We start from the raw sequence: 27,291 nt of genomic DNA, 5'->3' as shown, positions 1-27,291 counted from the left end.
ATGAACCTTTTTATGTATCATTAAAATTATTGTACCAAAATCCAATCTACAATCAGGTTATCAAATATTCTATTAACAGCAAGACTATATTTAAATTATTATTAGTGATTAACTAATTATCTCACCCATAATAATAGGTGTGGTAACATCCGATCTCGACTTGCTTCTCGATCTTCCACGCACATCCTGAGTATCCTGTCTACGACTGTCGATAGCTCTTGGAGTAACATCGGGAATTCTCGGTCTCCTATCCGAAGAGTTTCTTTCTCCAGCCACCTTCCGCTTCACATTCCTTTCTGAAGCACCTCCCGAAATTGGTTTCGTATTATTTTCCACATTTCTACCTCTAGACCTTGATCTAGACTCGTTCACAGAATTCTTCTTGATCTCGGAACCTCTGGAACGATCTCTGGAAACCGTATTCCTTCTCGAACTAACAATCTGTTCGTTAGCTTCTGTCGTCGTAGAATCGCTGAACTTTGAAGATCCTCTTGGAGAAGCAGATCTGGATGATCCAGAAGCCTCGGAGTCATTCGACCGTCCACGACTTTTCGATCTTTCGAATCCTGTCCGACTGGATCTGGATGACTCCTTAGCGTCCGATCTTCTCTGAGAAGCTACATCAAATCCAGTGGTTACATCCGAAGCTGGATTTCCTGTTTCATCTACAGTGAGGGGAATATCGACTCTTACACTTTCGGATTCTGATAAAAGAGGATCTGGACCTCTTCGAGCAATAGAATTATTCTCCGCATTGTTCACCTTCGATCTACCAGATCTGGTACTCCTTTCAATCTTCTCTGTAGTCGATCTACCTCTACTTTCTCTTCTAAACGAAGCTGTAGTGGTTTCAACGTCTCTAAATTTCTTACTGTTGTACCTTCTAGACGTAGGGATTTGTGTCTTTAGATCTTTCATCGAATAAGTCGTTTGAATCTTTCTTCCGGTTCTAGACCTCGAAGACTCCGTGGTTGCCAGGAACACGGATGGTCCTTTGTTGTCCAATCTCTCAGTGACAGTTGAATTATTCGCTCTTCCATTAGACGTTCTTCGAGAAATCCCTTTGGGTGTTTCGGATTTTTGTTCATCATTTTTTAACTTTGTTCCTTTGTTGCTTTCAGAAAAATATCTTTTGCCGTCTCGTCTGTTAATCGTTGGCTCCACCCTTTTAGTTTCCTCGAACTTTTTGCCTGAAGTTCTTCTCGACTCGCTTGTGACATCTGTTGCTGTTAAAACAGTTCCCCTTTCGGTCGTTCTGATCGTTCTAACGGTCGAATGTTCGCTCGTGTCGAACTTTGGTTCTGAATTGATCACAGAAGCTTGGATCGTTCTTTCGAAATTCGAGAGCGTTTCCGATTGCGCTGATCTGTCCCACTTCGTTTTGGATCTTGATAGCGGCGAAGATGATACTGTGGTTGCTTCCTCCAGTGATTTGGAATTGAATCTCAAAGTGCCACGATTCGTAGCCTTATGATCATCGATCTGAACAAATTATGACCATTAGCATTTATTATTTTATACTGTTACTAATTTTTAATACAATAGTATTTTTATAATACTGAGATTAGTATTAAACTACTCGTAAATCCAAAAAGTTTGCTCAATTTGCCTAAGACAATTTTCCCTCATCACATTCAAGTCTCTTGGACGCACTCTAACGGTGTAACACCGATACGTCACAGCGATTTAATTGGTTAAATTACCTGTTCAAACAGTGACCATTAACGCAACGTGCCTGCATTCCGTGTTTAAGTCGGTGTTTTAAATAAATTAACTCTACACTAAGAAATTCATTCACAATCAGATCCAGACTGCTTTCGACTTGGTTCAAACATTCAAATTTATTCAAATGTATGCGTTACACGATCTCCATCTTCATGGTTAAACTTCATAATAATCGTCGCGACAACAGGGAAGAATAGATCGTTGATTTCAGCGTTTATTAGACCGACGTTCATTAGATCCTGGTTAGTGAAAATTGTCGTTTAATCGGATATTTCGCTATTAACTACCGGTTTTGAAATTATAGAACGATCGATTTGCAGACCACAATTTATAATGCATCAGAATGCGACGAATCTCATTATCTATTTCCATAATGCGCCGATAACGCGACGATTTCGCGTGTAAAGGATGTTGCATCAGCGGTTTGGCCACGATCGCGATCAATGATTCTTTTGTAAATCCTGTTATGATGATAGTCGACATTATATACATATACAAAGTAAATATAGGATCGCCGAGGAAGAACTTTATCGTGTTACAGGTGAGCTCCGATGAAGAATGTTGTGCCACGTAATAGGTGACATTTGCTTTGATGATCCTGACGTTGATGAGACAAAGTTAATATCCTTAATAGGCTAACAGATAATTTTAACACGCGTGCACTTGTTTTGTTCCATGTAATAGGATGTATTAATTATAGAAGGTGCATATGTATATCGATATACAGGGTGCCTCAAATTCTTTTTCACAAACTAGTACTAGAGTGGTTTGCTATACTAGAAAGTAAAAGTAAAAGGAAGATATTATAATAAATATATGTATATGCCGACACTGTCAATGAAAAGTGCAAGGCAATATTGATATTTTTAGTTGGGAAAATATGTGGCAAAGAAAAAGCGGGAAGCGAAGGAAAACAAACTGCTGATGGTTTATTACTACATCAGGAAGAGAGAACAGGTTCATGAGATAAAGTTAAGGTGAAAGCATCGTGCTTGAGCAAAATGCAGGAATATTTGCAACTGCTTTGACTTTTTAGAACAGATTATTGATGTTCTTGGAAATGTTGCAGATTAGATTGTGAAATAGTAAACGGAGTTAATGGTTCTCTATGATGCTCTACTACATGCACTGTAATTATTTCTTATTTAGAACATCATAGAGAACCATTAGCCCCGTACATATAAGTGTACGTACGTCTTCGAAAATGTTAAAGTTGAATTAGCCAAGCGGATAAAAAATCTACAATATTTCCGTACTATGTTGAACTATTTCTACTGAAATTATATAATTATTGAAATTATAGAGCTATTTAAGCTCGCATGAACCGATATTATTCTGGTTATAGTTAATCGAATAGTAGAAATGGCAGGAATTGAATTACTCTATCAAATCGTGAAAGAATATGCATTAAATATTTATCAGATATTCGCCGAGAATAGTTAAAAAAATTAACAAGTTGACGTTTCATCGTTTAAACAGATAACTAGTATTTATCTTGAATTACAATTCTTCCGTGCCTAACGACAATAAACGACGTTATAACTAGATTCGTGATTTCATTTACTAGTCGTTCAGTTCGGACACTGCTAATCGTACCTTCAGTCACGAAATTAATTTGCCAAAAAAGACGCAAATTTTGATTTCCAATTCCTAGAGAACTCACAATTTTTGTGAATTTAATTACACTTTCAGTTGAGAAGATTAATACAAAAAAGACTATCCCTTTGATCTTTCTATATTAAACTGTGCAAGAAATTAATTAACAAATAACATATCATGAAATAGAATTCTGAAAGTAGTATTCGTTGCTCGACTGTTATTTCCTTTCCGAGTAGTTAAACATAACATCTCAAATAACAGCAATAATTTTCCGTTGCGTTGGCTACGTTAGTTTATTAGTCTATTAGTTACACTCTTTCAATTGCAACAACAAATCAATGCGACTTCTTGAGATTTCTCAACAATAGTACGATAGATAGATAATTAATAAATTTGACTTTTAAACGATACAATTTTCATAATTAGAGTTTAATAGATAACTTATTCCTCTAAGAATGAATCATTCCTTGATTCTTTGTACACGTGAAACATTATGATTAGAAACAAAACTACTAGTGCAACATTATGATTACATTAACAACGATTCAGGGTAAACATTATCATATGTTAATATTATTCTATATAGATCCTTCCTAAATTATTTCCAATAGAAACTAAGCTTAAAATCTAACATTGCTGATACTCAGAGTATCATCGCATCATACTGTTCTATGGGGCTAATAAAATTCTTTTTCTTACAACAATATTTGGAACAAATATCGTTGCATCACGCAATAATGACGCATTGACGATAAAAAATACCGATAGTTCTACCATTTCTGCAATACTAATAACCTCCACAACCACGGGTCAAGCGGCTGTATTTACCTAAGAATTTTTTAAGCATTATAATACAAAGACAGTGATACTTCGAACGTGGCTTGGTGTTCCAGTTTCGTTTATCCTTATCTGTCCGTAAGGTACACGTAGCGTGGAATCGACACTGAAAGTAAAAGTCGGTGTTTCACGTCACGTTACCTAGTCAAGCATGCAGCCGAACTCGAGAACAGCCTTAAACACGGCTGGCTGAATGCGCGACTAACTACTGTAAATAGACCTGCAAAATAACGTCTCTGCTGAGTTTCCCAAGCACGAATCACTTTTTTTCTCGACATTTTTGTCAGACCAGCTGAAATCAGCTAGATAGAACGATTCGACAACAAACTGTTTTAGATAGATATACTTCTCCTCCTTCAAACAAGAGAGCGAAAGGACAGGTATCGACAAGGAAGACGATCGAAAAAAGAGGTAAGAGGATCTATCGATCGATCTTCTCGATTGTGAAAGGTGTGTTCTCAAGTCCTGATAAAAGGAAAGACAAATCTCGATAGAAGTGAACGCACTTTCGCTGGATGAGACTCGTGACATGAAGCCTTCCCATTCTCGCTCAATTAACTTGACTATGATTCAAACGAGCATAGTTACTTGTTAAATCTGAGAATCAAAGAATTAATATAGATTACTGCAAATAAAATGATAAATTGCTACGCGAGTTACACTCGTTGTTCCTCATTTGGCGCACAATATTAATTTCAGGGTTGAGAAATTTTACCATTTATATCATGTATGGTAGAATGCATTATGAAGCATTATGGAGCATAGCTGATTATGTTTTATCTGCTCTGAAATCTAGCACGCGTTTTTATTGAATTTTGGGCATATCTAAAGTGATTTTAGGTATTTCGTAATTACGACTTCGTGGACTAAAACTAGTTTTAATATTAATTTCTAGCTGGTTCGGTTCATATATTCTAGAATACTACTTTCCATATGTGTCCTACTAAAGATCTTCTTTTGCTGCAACGGCTAATCAAAATTCATCAATCAAGCTTTACTTGTTTAACATAAAAAGAGAAATTTTATTCTGAGATGACCTCGATTTTAATACCGTATACCGAATAAGTAACGTCTGATGAGAACGATAATCATCTGTCAACGAAATTCATCAAGTCAACTTTCTTCACGAAATGCAAATTGAGTATTCAAACTGAAGATTTGCAGAAAGATCATCATTTTCCTTCAATCTCTCTTTATACAACTGAATCAATCCATTTTCAACTTGTGGAATGTAAATTACTAAATTATACTCTATGTACTCTATGAATTCTGAGAGATCACTAATTATATTTTCACAATCTGCCATCAATAACGGAGATTCCGACGTATCACCCTCGAGCAAAACGAGGTGTACTCTAAAATCCTCTGAAACTGAGTGAAGATATTTGAAATTGCACAATGAGCGCGCAAGTGAAGTTGAAAAATCGCAAAGCGCGTAGGAAAATTAACGCTATGAATAATACCAAGACATTACCATTCCGTCCTACGTCGCAATTACGTCCGCGTTCGCTTTCGAAGCAAAGCGAAACAACAGTTTTCTTTATTTGGCACAAACCAGTCAAAATGGTATCCAGATCGGATCTACATAATGGTGATATGGATATTCGCATAAAACTGTATCTGGTTAGCGACAATGGTGTATCTAGCTAACAGGAGAAACATGCGAGAAATACTGTGAAGGTGGTAGTATTATTTTCTAATCTCTTTAACTCTATCGAGTATGCGCGATTTATCGTAATAATTTTAGGAATTATTAATCTAAATCCTTTTACGACAATTAACTTATTGAACAAGTTTATATCTCTAACATTTTCGTGTCTGCTCAATTTCACTATATTGACATGTACATAACAGATAAACATCAAACGTAACATAATTTGCCTAATTTCTATTCTTAAATATTAAGTATCTTTTCGTATTTCAATCGTCGTACAATCGTAGTACAATTATTATATTCAGATTTGAAAATAAAATAACGGTTGTAATTTCCGTGAAATTCATACAAGTAGGACAAAATTGGATGATTTTCTTTTGCAATCGCTATTAACGTTCAAAAGGATTTCCCAAGAACTTTCCTACGAACCAATAAATTGATCCTTTAAAAAGCTGAAATCAAAGTGCAGTTTCTCCCGTTTCTAACAAACGTGTGATATTCGATTATTTTTTCCGATAAGATAAAAAATCAGCAAGAGGTAATCTTGAATTTTTCCATTCGAACGGATGTACGTAACAATGAAGATCCTTGCAACATGAATACCTCCCCTATGTAATTACAAATTGCCTGTTTATTTGCGTAATTGGAAGACATGAAACGAGATTCTTGCTAGTTAAGGGAATCTTCGGTCGAACTCTCGCCATTGGTAATTTCAAATACATCTCCGGCGATTATGAACATGCAATACAATATGTAACAGTCCTGTAACGGGAAATGGCAAACATAATTGGGCTTGCACGATGTTCCAGTGATTAGAAAAAAATGTAACTATAGTTCTGATGTGAAAGATTGGTTCGATTCGTATGTGTAATCGTTACGCGATGAAGTAACATTGTTACGCGATTAATAGGCCAGATATAATTTGTTCCTAATAAAAGAAAAATAGTAGATTCAATAATATGTTGCATAAAACAGTTAACAGGCTTTGTGCACAAGAGATAAAGTAAATATCATATAATAAAGTAAATAATAAAGTAAATAAAAATATTGCATTTTCTATAATTCAATTTCTATAAAAGGTGTTTTTATATTTTTACAAACATTGCACTGAAAAGTAAAACTTTACTACACGTAATTAATACAAACGAATTACTGAATTTTATGTTCAAATGTTTGAAATTAACTGTAACCTTACCTAATCACTTAATCATCTAACAAAACAAAAGTAAACGGTTTTAACAATCTTATTCTTTGTCGACGCTTGCGAATAAACTTGAACTTCAATCATAGTCAAATTACTTTTACAATAATTACGTCATGATATCGGTATCATATAATTCCCACATCTTTTCTCAAAATTTTGGCAGATAAGAAGAATCTGCATACTGTACCATGTCGAAGGTTACATAACTTAGATATTGAAATGCATAAATCTTGTTTGTAACCATCTGTATCATCGACAATATGATCGAATGAAAATAGAAATAATCCACATGGTCTGTAATTATTTATTTGAAGCCAAACTTTCCTGTTATCATGTCCTATGTTGTTATGTACGTGTTGTCGATATGGCAACGCAATCGTATGTAATATCGCGCGCTGCAAATTATTGGAAAAGTGTATTACGCTGACAACGGTGAGAGGCCGATTCATATCCTCGAAGGTAGACCGCTTCGCCAGTGTCGAACCAACTCGCGAAGGACACTACCCGAGTGTCCAGAATCAACCAGAATTTTGTTCTCCTTGAAAACATGTCTCCAAGCATTTTAAATCTCAGACCCTTATACGTATTTTCCTTTTTTCTTTCTATTATTTAATTTGTTTTAAACGGGCGGAATTACTAGTTAAGGAGTGCAAATTGTTATTCCATTGCAATCTACATACATCGATAAAATAAACATTTACTTCATTCTAGGCTTAAGAGAGAGTCAAAAGATATCCACCGAATTCGAAGCGATGGTAAATATTCTAAAATCTTAAGCGTCTTAGGGTTATAAATATCGAATAATAAATGAATTAATAAATGACGAATATACCCATTACCCCCTTATAATCATTTTTTTCCAAAACTGATATAACTGACTAATGTCTACTTTATTTTAAGTATTTAGAATTTATAAGAACGAAACCTATCGTTCTAACAACTTTCGATTTTTTGTTATCTTTCCCCAAGAAAAGAAGGCTACATATTATTTACATTTAACTGTTGAATGATATAAATTAAAAAGAGTAAAAGTGTTCGTCATCAATGATCGATACTTGAGCGTATCGTCCTTGGATTTCGACAGGACTCTGATTTGCCAGTTTGCATCTCAATTTCGATCGAAGGTGTACTTTCACCGTCTAGACTTCCGACATCGGTGAATCCGTAAAAGACAGCTGATTATCTAGCGGTTAAGACTACGAAACCGACAGGCTCCTAAAGTCAGAGGACGATTATCACCGGTTCAACCATCTCGATTTAACCAATAAGAAAGCTCTGGCAAGAACGGTGAATTATTCATGGAATTATTAAATATTTTCCACGTCGCTTGACTCCATGATCCGAGACATAGACGCGATTTCACCTAATCAGCACTTCTCACTGTAACCAGAAAATGATGGAACAGTCTTGCGAAATCTTCATAATCATTTATTCAAATTCTAGCTAGATCCCAAATAGATATTATCTTAAAGACTAGATGATATCTTACGGATAAACATTGAAAATGAATTATTATTAATCAATCGTTTTTACAGGATTGAATCGAAGCGATCAGTATTTAAATGCTAGTACTAAAGCTACTGTTCACATTGATACTTTTGATCAATCAAAACCGTTACAAAAAAAAACTCATCCAAATTTGAATATCTTTCTTGTATCTGACAACATGTACATGCGACTGCAATCAAGTTGGAATAAATGGAATGACGATAGTTAACAAAGAAAAACTTGGACAAAATCCACAACCGGGTTTCGTAACGATTAAACAACAAATCAGACAACGCATTGACCTAATAGATTTAATGAAATACATTTAAGAAAAGGTAGGCAGAATTGCGCAAGAAAATGTAAATTTCAACCTCTTCATTGAGATCATTTGTACGAGTGGCAGACGTTAATATGCAGAAGCGACCTGAAAAAACTGGTTCACAAACACCAGGGTGTGGTTCCTGTTGGCCCCGTAAAACGATCTACGAGATCCTTTCAAGCACGATTTTTTCAGTATCAGACTTTTATAAGGAACCTCGACGATTTCTCACTTCATACATACGTATACTATACACAATACAGTTCAAAAGTGTCTTATAAAATATTTTTATTAAAAAGGTACGAATAAAAGAATTTATAGTGATTTTATCTGTCTTAATCACTAGCTATGTAAATAAAATATCGTGACGCGATACTTACAAGCGTTAAAGCAACATTCTATTCTATTCTCGTAAAATGTGCCACGTTTCTTAAATTTTACTTTATCTTATATCACTTCTTAGTTTAGTTTAGTCGATAATATAGCTATATAATTTCTCTTGAGAGAAACATAGAAAGTTCAGCTGACAATCTTAAAATTTGCACATTTTTAATTAAAATTCGAATGATATTGGAAAGTTCGTTTCTCTTCGTATAATGGAGATACAAGAAGCGTACTCAGAAACGAAAGAGAAATTGACGGAAGCGAATTAAGCATTTCTCTGATAGTGGTATTAAAAAAGCTAGATCCGTGGACTCGAGATGCCGCAATTTTTATATAATTCGAATTCCTCTGGCACATGATCCGAGAGCAGGGCCCCGTAATGTCACAAAATGGATTCTAGAGTCACTGCGTTCTACACGCAACGTGAAATTGACAACTTAAGCAATTCACTTGGGACATTATGTTATTCTACATTCACTCTAGTCGTTCCGAATTTAAACCGTTCCTCGATCGAAAGATGATTTCATTTTCCAGTATTTCACCGCAATAAGTAAGATCTTTTAAAGACAGTTGTTTTAAAAATGATAAATGACAATGAAATTGGACATGGGGAAAAAATGATGATTCGAATTTTGCATTGAGCTGCATTCTATCAAAATCACAACGACCTTTAACACAATTTCAAACCGCAAATCAGAACGACATCAACTTTCTACGGTGCCGCAGGCAACATAGATCCCCTTCATCATTTACCTCCACACACGATTTATGAATCGTAAATCCACTAACGCTCCTATTATAGTTTTTCACTACGTAATAAGTTGATCGAAACCGCCACATATTTGCGATACCACTGTGGGAACCAAGGTGCTTAATACAAAATTTATATACAGCACTGTCAATTAATAAACTAAAATACTTCTCATGTACATGGAATATCTAAGTATTCTATCGATTTTATCTGTTGTTCAAAACTAACTGCTTTTATTCTTGTAATTTACAAACACAAACTAGTTAAAACTTAATTTAAGAGCTCATGAAAAAGAAATTGAATATGAGTTAAATAAAATATGCAACCAAGAAGTAATACATACGTCTATTATTTGGTCGTTTCTGCGCTTGGCGGAGTCGATCGATACCGCAACAGGTACAATTGAAACATTAAGCAAGATTCACGTTGAAGGACGCGAATTTTCAACGTAAGAAATTTAACAAGACGTGATCAGTAGATTAATTGGCGTGATTTAACAAAGCGTTTCACTCGATTTTTTTCTTCAACATTGAGATTACTACACTGAAGGTATATTACATACAAACAAACATAAATAATTATGTACTTGATATTGCGATTATACTTAACCAGATGATTGATCAAACCGTTGAATAAATTTAAATCCACTTTTTGCATCTTTCAAAGAAGTCTTCTTGACATTTGTTATTATTATGTCATCCCACGTTTGTATCATTGCTCGCGTCCAAAATTATATATACTGTGTAAAATAGCATCTATAGAAATCAAGACAGAAAGCAATATTTGCATTCGTTTGAAATAAAATTTTTTTTTTTAGTTTCAGAAATGTTTGTATATTACACAAATGTAGGAATCGTCAAAGAGTAGTGATTCGAAAATTAATGTGGAAGAGATCGATTGTCGCGTCATATTATGTGATCACTTTCAACTTAACTATCACTTCCGACGTGCAACTTCCGCCTTTCCTCTACATTTACATATCGCAGATCTTGGCCGAAAACCAAGAATTTTATCAAACATTGTTATCCTTTTCTTTTGTAAATAATATTATCATCGAATTAAGAATTTAAGTTCTATGAACTCTTTCCATTCGGATCTTTTAAATCTTACACATTTTACTAATTCGTAACTCATGTAAAGTGTTAAGTACGTTACGTTATTTTACAAACCAGGTTTCTTGATGCATGAACATTGAACTGCTTTCAGCGTAAAATTCACGAGTAGTCTTCCGATTCACGATCTTTAACGAAGAGTACTACAAGTTGCGGTTCTAAAGCAGCGAGGTCATTATGAATTATGGAAATCACGGCGTTAGCATGAATTATGCAGAGCTCGCTATTCACACGTTAGACCTAATTTCCAATCACGCTAATTCGGACTACAGATTATCGTGATCCTATGAATTATGAAACTACAATATGCTAATACTACAATTTCTGAGCTCGCGCTATTACTTGATATTACATCCATAATCATTCTACGTTGAAATTGACAACTAATTTACTTATAAGTGTAAGAGTGTACATCATTTCAAAAAAATGAAGAGAACATGCTGATCACTCACGTTCGTCAAATTAGAATTATTTATTCTTTCGTCGTAGATGAATTCACTAAAACTTGATATACGTATAGATATATATAATTTAAAGCACTCGACGCAGGATGTGTAATTGCATGAAAACTAAAAATCAGTTACACATGAACTAATCGAACCAACTTAATTACGGACACCATAGTTGTCGAAGAAATGATTGCAAACCCAATCGGAGAATTCATGGCGCCATATTGCACGATATAGTATGAAGCAATTTTCCAAGAAATGAAATGATTCAACGAATTTCTTATCTCTCTGTTATCTAAACATTTTACAACTATCAAAGACGAAATTTTGCTATTCGTTTCGTCGAAGAATTTCTCTCTATTGCGCGTAATCCCTGAAAAAATCTACGCGGTAGATTTCTGCAAAGTATAAAACAATTTTAATCGTACAAGATACCAAGCCTATCGAGAAACCGGAAACGAATTTGCACGAAGAAGCGGTGTGCAATAACAGAGCGAATCCGTGATGAGAATCACCGATTAGCTTTGTTTCTGTAAAAAAAAAAAAAATGAAACTGAAATTAAAGGTAAATATCGTGGTCTCGACACGCGTGTGCTCAGCACGAAAACTGCAAAATCGCACACGAGCCTGCATACAATGCGAGAAAAGAGAGTCCGTCGACAATGGTGAAAGAAGAATACGGAAAATTAGACACAGTGCCAGAGGATCGACGTGAATCGCTTTTACATCGGTCAACTGTGGAGAAATCAAACAGAAGTCTGTCCGACCGTATGAAACGCGAAATAATTACGTCGGTTGTTTCTTTATTTCACCTTTATGCGGTGCTCTCGATTGCATGATTTCTGTGAAGTTACAAAGGAACGCGGAAACATGCCGGTGTGTAACTTTTCTGAAATGCAAACATTTCTTTTAGCCAAATCGTCATAACTTAACGAGACATACGACAATTTCAGCAATAATAACTTGCAGAGTTCGCTTCAGGGAAAATAAATAATACTAAATTACAGACTAACTTGTTACGTAATGTTTTATAATGGGCGCTATTTATTGTTAAATAAGTGGGAATTAAGATAATTCGCGAAATAGATGTTTGGTGTACGTATTGAAATACATTAAACAAACGATACTGGTATTTATTGCTTCGTTGAATTCGAAAATGGTTAGTCTTAAAAATGTGATAAATCGGAGATAAAACGAATGATATAGAATAACATGGAACATCGCAAGATAAATGAAATGGCGTAAGGTGAAGAAAAACGTCCTTAATGTTCCTAGTAAAATACATATAATACCTGATACACGCAAAAAGATAATTCCACGGTAAGGGTTTTCTACACTGACCAAACTACAGATAGAAACAAAAAAGACTACAACGACTCGTGGAGTGTGTGTAACACTTATTGATAAGTAATTATCCCAGCGGTAGCAACAGAAAAATCATGAGACGTAACATGGATAAAAACATAAAAAATAAATAACGCGCCGCGGATTTCAGGAAGTCAGTCAAAGTAAACGATGCAGAAGAGACGCTTTCTCCGGTGGAAAATCTGATTTAGATTAGGCTTATGTATGCTTGTGCAATACATCATGCTGCATATATCGGCGAGAACTTGTATAAGACACGGCCAATAAACTTGCACCGGTGCAGATGGGTGCACTTGCTCAAATGGAAAGATTCGACAAACGCATCGCACTATTACTGATAAATGAACGTCATTTGCATTAGGACAATTAGGTATACGATATCTGGAAGGATGGAGACGCGAGTCTGTAAATAACTGTAAATAACTTAAGTATTCTGGAAGTAATGGCAATATTTATATTATCGAAAACAAATTTGTATTTGAGATATAACATGAAGAATGATATGTACCTAGAAAAATTTGGAAAATTCGAATACTGGCTTTCGAAGAATGAAAAATAAGTATAAGAAAAAAACGACTGAGACTACTTTATGAAATTGAATTATACGTTAATATACATCATGGCCAAGCCAACTTTTATTGCAATCGTTCATAATTTCCTCCTGAGTATAATTAGAACGACAATCGCCGGCAAACCACAAAATAACTCGCCTCAACAGTGATGCAACAGAATACACGGAATGTAATAGGTTAGTGTAATGGAACATATTGAACGTAACTACACCTGCAACAGGATTAAAGGCAAGAAATATAAGTAGGCATCTGCTCTTGGTTTCCAGCATTAACCGTCCTCAATGGTGAACAAGCCACGAAAAAATTTTTATTTGAAGGTATCATAACATTTGGATCGGCAATTCCATCATTATTACTTGAAATTTTTGGTGAAAGAATTCCAAAATTCTGAATTGAGAAATCAATATCACTGTCTGAATAAGAAAATTTGTAGATGATAGAATATTTATCTTTCCTCGGTACTAAAGGACATGATTAATTAAAAAATCAAAATTTGTCATTTGAATAGAATTTTCTATCCAATGTGAATCATCGCAAGAGAACAATGACACAAATCCTATCACCAGTTTATCGAATAATAAAGCATCATAGTTAACTCTAATAGTACATAGATAACTCAATAAAATACTTCTATCTTTAATACCTATAATACCTATAATCTTTGATTAACTGAAAGCAGTTTTTAGTAATATCGAAGGCCTTTTTCCTTTTGCGCGTTTCTGACTTTTTCACGCTTAATTTTTATCATTATGCGTTCCCGCATAGAGTAATTACTTAACGCTACTTGACTATATGTATATGCTGATTAAGGTTATTGTAAGTACCGTTATATGACATCAGAATACAACATTATAAAAACCAAAGTTCGTACAATGAAATATTAATATGTAAATATTGTAAGTTACAAATAACATGATAATGCTATACAAAAAAACCTATTATATATTTGTGTGAAATATAATTATTGTAGTTCTATTGATTTACGATTTAGTAGCTAAAAATGTAAAGTGCTAGTAAAAATTTATGAAAGAAACAACTATGTCAGGAAAAATACACCAGCTGTTTTCGTGAGTTATCTAAGTAACGTGTGCAACAAGTAAAGTAGATCTATGGGAATCGTGCCTCAGATATCGCATTATGATACTACTTTACGATTTAGTTCAGTATTGCTTCTTTTATTATATTATTTAATAGATTCCATGACTAATATTCTCGGGATCTCAGTCTCAAGAACAAGAACGGCATTCAATACGATCACTCTTATTTGTAATACAAATTAGAACAAATAGTACGCAATACATTTTTACATCTATTGTGTTTCTTAAAATATAAAACACTCGTGTTTCTCTTGATTTCTCTTTAACTCCTTCACTTCAGAGAATTTATTCGGGATATATCCATCGTATTGTTACAAGAAATAAAATGTCCAAAAACCTATCGAAAAATTTCAATGCCACTATAAAAACTAGCTCCTTTCCAACCCTCTCTGCCTTGAACTTAAAAACTTTATTTTTATTGTCGTTATTAATCTACTTAATTAAATTAATTCAGCAAAGATGAATTTCGTTAAACCCGTTTTCACGATCGAGCATTATGATCGCAGTTTACTAAAACCTGTCAACAAACTAAAATAATATTCTTCGTCCAATCTGTGGCCAATAAGAAACAACATTGAGTGAATTCAGAAATAGCTGATACGCTCTAATTTTTTTCGCGTCCAGCATTAATCGATCAAGGATCCTGCTATCCTTCCGATGAGACTGATAAGGATACTAGAAATCCAGTGGTAAGAGTAGACGACCTTGTACCGTGCACCTTATTCTACAAGACGATCTATAAATCCACGGATCGATGCTCGAAATGTTAATGTTGTCCATAATTATATGCAACCAGGGAGATGGATAATAACGGGATATTGCAAAGCATCGTCAAGCCTCATAAAAACCGTTCCAGATTAATAAACGTCTCTCTTTGCGCAATATTTCCCTTATGTCTACCGCTCTGTCGTTTCTATATCTAAGGTTTACAAAAATTTCTCTTGTGCAACGACATATCGGTAAGTATACAGTCTTCTCGTTAGGTGGACGAGTGAGATGAGCTCTTAATGCGTTTTAGGTACGAGATATGAAGAAACGATAGTTTTCAATATACGCAATATTTGTCCACTTGGATGATCTTAAATAACGTTTGCACGCACAGAGGAAGGGAATATTTGTCCGCAATAAAGATTAGAGATCAATTTGTACTCGTTCATCGACAGAGAAACAAACGATAACGATCGAGTTCGGACATATTTCACGTTTGACAAATGATGTCAACTATAGTCTTCTGTTGCATTCACTACGCTTTATTTACAGATTTATTTTTTCTTGTGTGTTTTTTGCTAGAAATCACCAGACGAAACTTGCAGAATGTTTTAATTCCCTTTGGAAAAACATATGGTAATTTATAACGGATAAACATTATTAACTAAAATTAGACATTCATAAGTTCAGTCATAGATAATTTTTTAAATAGATGTATAAAATACTTACATGATAATAAAAAATTCGAATAAGCTGCAGAGCATAGACAACTTTCGTTACAAGTTATTCTACGCGCAATTTTAATTCGGCTTGCCGCGAATCATCATTATAACGCGCGTGTTCACAATTGTTCGACTTTCATTATTCAAGGTTTCACGCTCGTGTTCTCCTGATTATTATAACAAAGATCCACTTTTTCCGTGTTTCTATTGTATAGTTTAAACATTCAAATACAGATATTTCTCCGTCTTCTTTAGTCATTATTATCTCACGATAAGGTCAATCTTGTATAACGAAGACACGCTACATTACATTATTAAAGTAGCCAGCCCCTTCGTCGACGAAACGAAATCCGCTGACCTCATCCTGCTGCTTCTTTTTTTCGCATTGCGATTCGATTGCGCAAAACTGAGCAAGGAATACGAAGTGCCGTAACACGGGAAGCAACGCCTGTAATAGATGTGTAATTTAGATTAAGGATCGTGGATGATGTGCATTAACTTTCAGTAAGATCGGCCGACCTCTTCTCCTCCGAACTTCATCAACGAACAGCCAACGGAACCATTAATATTTCCAGACGAATTGCGTATTTGTACAAAAGGCATTCAATAACACCAGCGACTGTCCTATTTTTTTTTTTTTTTTTTTTTTTTTATTCGAGAAACGCTTAAATCTCAACATATTTACGAAATGCTAAACGAGTTTCTAGCTTGCGCTAATCCTTCGAGAATCAAACCATCGAACTAAACTCAAGACTCGGAACTCATTTAATGTTGCAAAATACATTTTGGGACACGTTGTTGCTTGACGATTAATACTCCATTTGGGATTAATAATAAAGATCCAATAATTTTACGTTACTCAATATTACATTCTATAATACGAAACATCGCGGAGCAAACAGATATTTAACTTCTTCATCGATCAACTACAAATGAAACTAATCTTAGTGCTGGACAAAACTTGCAGATTTTTAAGCTATTAATGAAACATTATTTACCTTTAGAGAGACATAAATGTAACCACCATGAAAGTCGACCACGGATTATTTCTGGTCAATTGCATTCCCGTTCGGAACGTATTGTACGAACGTTTAAATACCACATGAAACTTCCGCAACATGTACAATACAAATTGTCAAAATAAAATTAAACGATGAAAAATTACAACGTTTAAATGCTTATGTGCAATGTAAAGGAGCGTATCGCCGCTGCAATTGCATTTCTTTTTCCAAATGTAAAAATCATTTCTCATTTTAAATCTGCCTCTGAATATCCACCATGAAATTCCTCGGAACTAGGAAAAGTATAAAAACGGTCAATTTTCGAGCCGCGTGTAAACGAAAATAACTACGTATAGAATTAATTAGTCGCATCTAGGGTAATTACACCAGAATAATTGATCGCTCTAAGCCGACTAGTCGACTGTTTTCACGATCCTGGCGTATTTAGCGAGCTCAGGTGACACCGTATCGAAATCTAAAACAGATAATCCTACAACTGCGCGCTCGCTGTAACGTATAAAATTTAATAAATAGTTGATATCTGAGCAGCTTATATAACGGGTGGATAGAACACAATTCTCAGTGATATGAGGGAATTTTATGAAAACTTATAAACTATTAGAAAAATAGTGGATCCGCTGCGATTTAATAAATGATAGGCATAGACTGTTACCAAAATATTCCAATTTTAGTCGATGAGTACATAAGTACCTATATCTTTAATTGATCATATTTCTGCTTATAAATAGCAGAATGGAATAGTTAAACTATAATCAACAATCTGACTCTCGAAGAAGACCGATAGAAATGTAATTCCATAAATAAGTAATATGACCTTCAAAGTGTTGAACTTAATATAGCAAACCGCTAGTTTTAATCGCTTCGTATTAATATTCACATTTTATTCATTAAATGAACCTGACATTAAATTCGAGATCTAAATAAGTGCAAAGCTTGGAACAACTATTTTCTATCACGCTCACAACAATGTCACTGTTCAATGACACGCATAATTGCGTCCGGTTAAACCGTTCTGTCCACCGTGCACCGCTCCAACAGGCCAAGACTGTGCAAACGCCAGCTGCCACAGGATTTGTCATGCGAAAATATCTACAGGGATTGGAAAAGCACAAAATTTATGAACACCCGTTGTATTATTTGCTACGAAAGACCGGCGCACGACTAGGCGTGGTCCACGCGAACCTGCAGTTCTCTTTCCTTCCTTTCTTTTCCTCCGCGTTCATTTCTATCCGTATCTCTCGGCTATCCGCTATCGAGCCGCTTTTCAACGATACACTTGCGAGCACGTTCGAGGTAAGCACGCAATGTAACCCTCCGGTGTTCGTACAATTTCGGTTTCACCCGTAGTTAATAAGGTGAACTTCTCTTTTATAAGATATCAGATCTTAACGATTTTTATTTTTGAACTAATTTTTAAAATGCCACGAACTGTCGTGTGTATCGATAGCTATTAACGAGTGTTTGTTGGATGTTTAGTTTCAGTAGTTTTTAAACAAATTAGTAAATAGACTGCGAATGTTTACGCAAATTTATATTTTTATGAATACGACTAAATAATTTAAATTCAAATGGAGATTTGTTCTCTCTTCTAAGTAATGTAAAGGTTGCTATTTTTTATACCTTTTTAATCATCCGTAATTTTCTGAACGCTTCTGTAGTATTCTGTGAATCCTACCATGCGAATTAAACTTGATTGCGATTCAACTCCAATATCGTAATAAAATGAAAATGCATGCCAGTGACGAGGATTCCGGTATTTACGCGAGTGAGCTGAAGCGTTTCAGCTATGATTTCGCGAGAGAGGCGAGAATAGGAAAGTAATTACGACAGAGGACGAAAGGACGAGGTATCGCTGTCGAATTCGAACTAGAACGGACCTTGATTGATGGATTCGTTTATGTTGTTAATTTTAAATGCTGTTCTAACAACAGTACGCACGTGGCAATGCTATGATATTGAAGCAAGAGTGCTATCAAAGTTCGAGGCACTCGATGTATGCGATGATCAGTGTAATTGAGATTCAATGTTTGGCATTATTGATGACCATCGAAGAAAAATCATATGACAGAATTTTGAAATTCTTGTTATTCGATTATCTCGTAAAATTCAATAGTTTGAATAAATGTAACGTAATAGGTATATTTCCCTTTCCCTTTCCTTCTTCGAGTGATTTAACGAACAACTGAAATGCGTTTGGCGCAACGTTACAACCGATACCCGTTACTTCTACTTACGATTAAAACTTTCCAATCGTGGACACGTGACTAGGGGCCATGCTTATGACTTTGTTGGACGATGAAAGGATTCGCGACGGTCATTTTTGCAGCTGGCGAACACGTTCCGATAACCTTTGCGTTAGGGGAACGTCCGAGATGATCTTCGTCGTGATTGTACAGTGCATAGCATCGGGAAATCGATTCGACGATCGGACAACTTTGATCTCTATCTCTTCCCTATATGAGGTGTATGTTTTGGAATAACAATGATGGGTTTACAGAAGAATCTCGTTACGGTTATGTTGTGAATGTTTATTTCAGTTTCAAAGTAAACCGTGGTACTCGAGTTACGCGTAAATTCTAATCAAGTATCGATAATCACTTCCTAAAGCAGAATACTATTACTTTCTACGTTACCTTTATAAGCTAGAAATACGCGCTTTGAATAAAATTTCCATTAGATAGATCTGGCATAACTGTTAGAATAAAACGTAAAGTTTATTAATCTCTCAAATAGTCTTCCTACAAGACACTCTAAAGAACCATTTTTAAATTATCTATTCACAGAAAAATATCAAGATCTCTTAACTTGTTTAAGAATAAAAAAATTCATAACTTAGATTAAATCATTAACTGAAAATAAGACCAAAAGATGCAACTAGATTCATCTTTCGATCGAGAAAACAAAATAAAAAAAAAGAAGTCGCGGCTCTATTAACGCTCATTTTATGGAAAGTGAATTCATCGATACCGGACACTTTCTATCGAGAAACCAACAGCACGTTTCTATCTTCTAAATAATGTAATTAGTTTCTTTTCCTATTACAATTTTCTCCTTTCTGCCTCTTTTCAACCGATTTTGTTTAATTATTTTTTATGTTCAAACAGTTTCGAAATAACGCTTAACGTAAGTGGTATACCGTAAATTGCTAACTCCCAATCATGGTTTACCAACTTAGCAACTCGTGTTTCTGCGCATTCACGTGATAGATTTTTTTCGATTGATAACCTCCCTAAATCGCATGACGCGATTAGGTTAACGTTACACGCGTCAAAGACCAACGGGAAACAGTGAAACGAGCACGATGAAGATGCGACTTAACGACAGGAAGCGAAGGAACGCGTCGCATTCTCCACGATAAAAACGCCTAAGATTTCCTTCTCGAATCACCGCTGTCGTACAGGCCATTCATACAAATAACTTGCTTCCTCGATTACTAATTATCCGTATGCAGGTTCAATTAGGAGACGTATTCAAATAACAAGGATTCATTCGTTCCACTGGCGCGGTAGCCTTCGATGGAAATGAAAAGAAGAAAAAAAGTAAATTAATACCGCCACCATACTAAATGCGATATCGGCAACACAGTATCCTTGACACAAAATTGAGATAGAGGTACTCTTGGATCGTATTTTGAAAAAAAAAGATTACTGACAAGTATCGCGAGCAAATATAAGGACAACTCTGTAGCTGATTAAAAATTTGTATAATCAATGTATTCATGGCTTCGGTGAAAGTTTGAAACATAAAAATCTCTGAAATGAATCGATGTTTAAAATTAGAAACAAAATTGTTATAAATAAATATTCAAGCAAAGAACACATTTAAAGAAACTGAAATAAAAAAAACTTATTAATGTATAAAGAGAATATAATCATTAATTTCTTAATCGGAATAGAATGCAGATATAAATCATGTCTCGAATAAAATAAAACTCTCCAGTATAATTTATAGTTTCAGTAACAGTTACAAAAAGTCAAATCATTCATAAGCGCATTCGATAAAAAAAATTCTATTATAAAATCTTCCATAGCATCCTTTATATCTATTCTAGAATGTAATATCTATTATATGATCGTTAAATGACATATATTATCACATAATAAATCATCTAAAGATTTCCTACATTTTAAAAGTAACATTAATGAGTATAAAGTTATAATACTAAATCAACCGAAATCGTTTATTATGCGTTAAGATGTAATTAAGTTTTCGCTGCTATCTAAATGTAATCTTTATGCGGAATTGGTTCTTCTATGATAAACATTTACTTACCTGAGTACTATGCTCACGAAGACCATCGGTTGTGACGAAAAGCAGCACCACCAATGCCACCACCGTGCACCACGAAAATCTTCGTACCATTCTGCAAAACAACATACTTGCTTTAGTTACATTTTTTCACTTATTGTTTCTTGATGGATTAACGTGGTGTCTATAACCAATTACCTATTTATATATTTTTATAGATTTTTATATTTTTCTTTATGAATCTACGATCTCCATCCCCTTTCTCGAATCACCCTACACGCAAGATCCCATAATGCAGACGCGTGAAAGTCAAGCACCACCTTCTACATTTAAGTCTACTTTTACTCGTATAATTCTTGGCCTATTAACTGGTGAGTATATTTCTCGATAACTGTACCATGACGTTAGAGAACATGTAGAAGATCATACTAAAAACTGGGTGATTTTTGCACATCGAATCGAAAAATACTTTTTTCGAAATTCCCCCTGATATTAAATTATATCATCGACGTGTCTTGTCTCGGATCGGATTATTTTTACGTCGTTAAGGATGAATACACAATTATCTCTTTTTCTTCTATATCAAAAAGATCGATCGGAACCTTATTTTTATCCCGCAACGTTGTACCAGAACGCCTTCGCCTCTCTATTCGTTCCATTAAAAATAACAGTACCTGACACGCTGTCATTTAATAATATCACGATCGTTATTCCGTGGTTTTCCGAGAAACGTCAATTCAACTTCTAATTTCCGTTTATGTAATTGTAAACATCGTTAGACGCGTTAGGTCGTTTAATTACATTCGTTGGTATCGCAAATAATTCCGTTGCCTGGAAAAATAACATCTCGAAAGGAGGTCAAGGTACGTTTCGTGTCAACTGGAAAGGTTTAAAAATGCCCATAGTTCCTCCCCACCCTCTGCACGAAATGGTAACCTGAATCGGTTGCACCGATGCTTCTTATACGCGAGCAATCGATACCAATTTAACTTTCATAGTTATCTTTAAAAAGCGTACAGAAGCTCGACTGTGAGAACATATTCCTCACTTTGGGAGGCTTTGGTAGAGTGAAGTATATGAATGGCAATATTTAAGCATGTGTCTCTAATGGTTTATGAGCATATAGAAATATTCTCGGAGAAAAGGAAACAAGTTTGACAAAAGGAAAAATTTTCCTCGAGATCTCGATCACTCTAGTAAATTCTAAATACTGCACCATTAGAAGCTGTGTAATGTCAAAGAATTTTTAAGTTCATTAACAAATATAACGTAATGTTCTAATGTAATATACATTATGAACGACAACTCCTTAAAACTTTTTTACAGCTATCATAACGTCAGTTTTCTACGTAGAAGTGCATTTTTTCACATTTTTTTTCTTTAAAAAATCGATTCTTAATTAAAGAATTGTAAAATTATAGAATTTAATCAGAAAAGCGAAAGAGGAAAAGACCTTCACTAATTGCAAGATTATTCTAGTTGAAGCATCAATTCCACTTCATCTAAATTAGGAGGATAAAAAATCGGTTTCTATATGCGGAGAATTTGACAAACGGCAGATCTAACGAGGTCGTCTCAAGTACGCGGCCAGTCGTGATGATCGTGAGCTCTTTCGATCCTCTTTCCTCTGTTAGCGCGAAGATCAGTAAGGAGAGGAGGAAGATCAAGATCAGCTATGGATCGACGACCGTACTCGAAATACCGTTAGACTCAGCTGCGTTGCATTACGATTCATTACCATCGTCCATTCAACTTCTCCTTATTTGCTACCGACAAATCTGTCAACGTTTGTTGCTCGATTTCCATAGCTTTTTCTCGTATATTTGGGGAACATGCACTAGTAAAAATTGTCAATAAAATGGAAAAAATTTTAATTCCTTTAGTGAATTGGATTGAAGATCTAAATTTGATTTAACGAATTATTTTTATCGACAATTAAGGAAATTCGTTAATTCTTTTGTAATATTATGTATTACAATCTCTGACTAAAAACGTTCTCGAGAGAACAGTACTCCAGCGTCCGATTCCTTTCCACGATCGTTCGTGCGCACGAATCTGTTACGTGCCAATCGAAAGTAAATTCTCTGCTACGGTATATGCACGTATCAAGTTTCGCTCGCGATTGTAAAGCATATTCCGTAGAGAACTGTTTCTTCAATAGAGAATGAATTTTTCGTAAAAGAATTGATTGTTCCTCTTAAACAAGGATATATGTATGTATATACAAAGGTATGGAACGCATAGTACCATTTTTGAATAAAATACCAAAACTCGTATAAAGAACATAATTATAACGCGAACTAGGGCTTAATATAACGAACTATACGCTTTCTTTCAATTGCTCAATTTCGATACACATATAAAAGAATACATACTTTCATTTCACAAAACAAAACAATATCGAAAACTGACGAGATAAGGAAAGAAATTTCTCCGAAGCACGTTGCTCATGCATCGCTGATTTCGAGGCCAATTTTCAGTATTACTGTTCGATTTAAATTTCTTTGCCGTGCTCGACGAACAGACTACCGCACCGAACCTCGTCGCAGAGAAAAGATCATTTCGGCACGGCCTGCTCAAGTAACTGAGTTTTACGTAAGAAATGCCGGGAACATCTGGAAGTTTGCGCGCGTGAAAGTGGACTACCAAGTTACAGGCAACGGTCAGTTAATTCCGCGACCGTTCGGTTAATATTCTGCAACACCAGCCAGTTCCCGTAGAGATTACGGAACAGCCAAGCACACAGATTCGATAACCAACTTTTTCATTAACCGACTATCGTTCGAACGGGTTTTCCGATGTATTTCTATTGCAGCTATTCTCAGGAAAATTCCTAACTGACACATGGACGAGACCTTCTTCCCTCAAACACTAAGTTTCGATCGATTCAAATTATTTTAGTTTCGCGTTATCGATGTTGAATACCGAGACGAAGCCGAGGTATTTTTGCACGACCCGATCATCGATATCACCGATTAAACGCACCGAACGATTACACAACTAGTTTAAGGACGATCGTTCTATGCTCCTTATTATCGTCCATCAACCTCGAGGATCGTCTCTACTACGTAACCAACCATAAGTCAACTAACGAAGCGCAGAACACTAGAAAAAAAATGAAACACAATCTAGGAGGCACATCTTATTTCTCGCTCATTGCAACAACGACCTTGCCAAGCTTCATTTCAGTAGACGACTCATGATTTTCCCATGTCAAAACAAAAGAGCTGAATGTTCCAGACGCACTTGAATTCCACTCACCTTGCAACTTCTTAGACAAACCCGATCCAATGTATCATTTCAGTCCACCTGTCTTGTCGTGATTCCTCCTACACGCTCAAAGGTGCCCTCGCTTTCAGCGCACACAAATTATCAGAATCAATCACAAGGATCACGTTTTACTCTGTATCAAACGTATAGCAAGAGAACATTCAACTATCGAACTATCGAATCAATCCATTTGTTGATTACGTTTTGCACGTCCGCAAGTTCAAAACGGGAAAGGTTCCTCGAAAATCACTGAGAAGAAATCGAAGTAAGTTTGTAACGAGTGTATTGACCGTACACGTAACTCGATCAGGTCAAATGGAAGCGATCGACGCGCATCTTCGCGAGATATTCGGCTTTGCACCGGTGGCAACGCGTGATAGTATGTTTGGGACGTTAGTCGTCGGAATGCTCGGAGACAAATGGAAGTCGATCGAACGACCGCCGTGTCAAAAAACCTGCCTCTAAATGGGGGAGAAAAAAAGTGTTCGCCCGACTATTTTCCCTTTCGCCCGACTCTACGCCACCACCACCACCACCACCACCACCACTACCATCGCCACACCACCCAGCGCGTTTCTGTTCTCTGCGTCCTATACGCTGCCCCTACCTCCAGGTACAGGTACTTCGAAAGCATCCCCTCCCGCGACACGTCGCCTCGTTCCTCTTACTGACTGATAGCTACTTTGATATGCGTGACTTCCTGCGATCCAAGAATACGTACTTACTTACTAACACGGATACGCGTGTTCCATTATGGGCCACTTCGATCATTATCGAACCGAACTATAGCAGAATAAGGATGAAATTAAAAGTTGCTTGGACCAGATAATTTTAAGGATCGAATCCTGAACCGATACAAATTCTCTTTCGTTTATAGACCAGATGATCTTAAAGATCGAATCTTGAAGCGATACGAATTCCCTTTTGTTTGCTGATGATCGAGAATTCAAAGAAGAGAATCGTATAGAAGCAAAATTATCGTAAATAGCATATAAAATTACTATTTATTAGGGTTTAAGTTTAAATCAATACATAATAAGAACTAGTTAAAGAATTAGTGAAAGATTAGATACGATATAGCTTGTAACCTCAGATGTCAAACGATTTAAATACGAGTCCCTTTAATTACTTCACATAATGTTATTCCATCAAAAAGTAGAAAGTATAACGAATAACGAATATATCAATAAAGAATGGCTAATCGAATAAGTTCTTATGTAAACGACTATTTACATGATTATTATGTTACGAAGACTACGTATTTGCAATTTAGAAGATGTTTTGATTATCATCTGAAAGAATGATTAAAAAGTTATAACGCTTAGTCCTGGTATTTTACACGAATGTAAATGAACTATAACAGTCTTGACAAGTTTGATAACAACTGCTTTTTTATGAAAATTGCATTATGCAGTCATTTAAAAAATAATATATGTAGTTCAAAACATGCTAATTTCATCAATTAAAATTTCACTCATATTAATAGAAAATTTCATTTAAAAAATTCCATAAAAAATCAAAATTTTAGTTGAATTATTCACTTTGTGAATTTATATTATCCAATGAATTCTTTTTCACATAATACCAATATAAATATAAAATAAAATTTGTAATCTATTAATACGATTACATTTAAAGAGCATGTACCTACATGAAACACTCCCTTACATTGTTTATAAAACGGAATACATTTATTCGACTCAATAGACAAATCATTTTATATAATTAGTGATGTAGAATCGCATTTACAAATGCCTTGATCTACCAACGTTAATAACTAGATTTACATAATTTATATGCTACATTACACGTATTTACATTACGTATAGAACACACAGGAATAAAAACATCATTCCAATACGTAGTGTTAATTATGACGCAAACAATTCTAAAGTATCTTGCTCAAACAGTTCCATCCCCTATTATTTTGAAATCTGTTATTGCACAAACTAAACTATAATAAAAAATGTTGCGTTATTTGGAGCACGGCGTTTCGTCACAAATCCTTGATTAATTATCTAAAATCGTCAAATCCAATGATTTCCTAGTCGTCTACAAAAGTGTATCTAATCAATGATTTACAATGATATTCGGCCTTAAATTACCATACTATCGCAAGCAAACGTGAGAAAAGAATTTGCAATAGACTTTTCTGTATCTCAATTAATAAGGAGATACGATCATAGGAATAGATAAAAGAATGGTTAAATAATAAGCTTAAATATTTAAGGAAGGTTTTATCATAATTCGATAAAAACTACAGACAACGTCAAGTAAGTTAATAAAAGAATACAAAGAAAATAAAAGATGTTCCTTCTGCTGAATTATTATTGCATTACGCGTGCATTGCATCGCTTTCCCTTGACATTCTAATCCAGGAATAAAATCGATCGTTTGCGTTCCAATTCGAAAGTAGATCGCAAAACTGAACAATTACTTTTCCTAATAATCACACGGCTGCGCGCTTCCTGTCTATACTCCGTAATATAAGAAATATCGAGTTTTCGGATTGCAAGCGTAAAGAGTACATATTATTAACGGAAAATGAGGTTACATGGAACCCTTTCATAAAACGTTCCACTTTTCTTTGTATCCAACACATACGCTATATATACGTTAAACTCGATTGTTCGAAATAATAATAACAATGTTTGACTGGTTATTGTTATATGGTGAATGTTTTGCGATTTCAATGACATCTCGAGTCGAAGTTCTGCACATAAAAGAGCGATTCGATTTTCGGCAAGGAATTGTATCTACAATTA

The 27,291-nt window shown here is 35.0% G+C and overlaps 1 protein-coding gene across 6 annotated transcripts in view; it reads right to left on the bottom strand.

Annotated features, from left to right (window-relative positions):
- LOC117161262 (uncharacterized) overlaps nt 1-25,005 on the bottom strand; it is a 46,154-nt gene extending 21,149 nt beyond the window's left edge. For 2 of the 6 annotated variants that reach the window (XM_076619651.1, XM_076619652.1), the window contains exons 1-3: nt 24,518-25,005; nt 21,281-21,371; nt 126-1,482 (exon numbers count right to left, since the gene is read on the bottom strand). In XM_076619651.1, the coding sequence (XP_076475766.1) occupies nt 126-1,482; nt 21,281-21,370 (1,447 nt within the window). In that variant the 5' untranslated portion in view covers nt 21,371; nt 24,518-25,005. The remainder of the gene's footprint in view (nt 1-125; nt 1,483-21,280; nt 21,372-24,517) is intronic. The other 4 variants (XM_076619654.1, XM_076619653.1, XM_033342656.2 and 1 more) reach the window with 2 other exon arrangements.
- Between the last annotated feature and the right edge of the window lie 2,286 nt (nt 25,006-27,291).

The sequence above is a fragment of the Bombus vancouverensis genome, chromosome 6 (genome assembly GCF_051014615.1).
Source record: "Bombus vancouverensis nearcticus chromosome 6, iyBomVanc1_principal, whole genome shotgun sequence".
NCBI lineage: Eukaryota > Metazoa > Arthropoda > Insecta > Hymenoptera > Apidae > Bombus > Bombus vancouverensis.
This window is presented reverse-complemented; position numbering and strand designations above follow the sequence as displayed.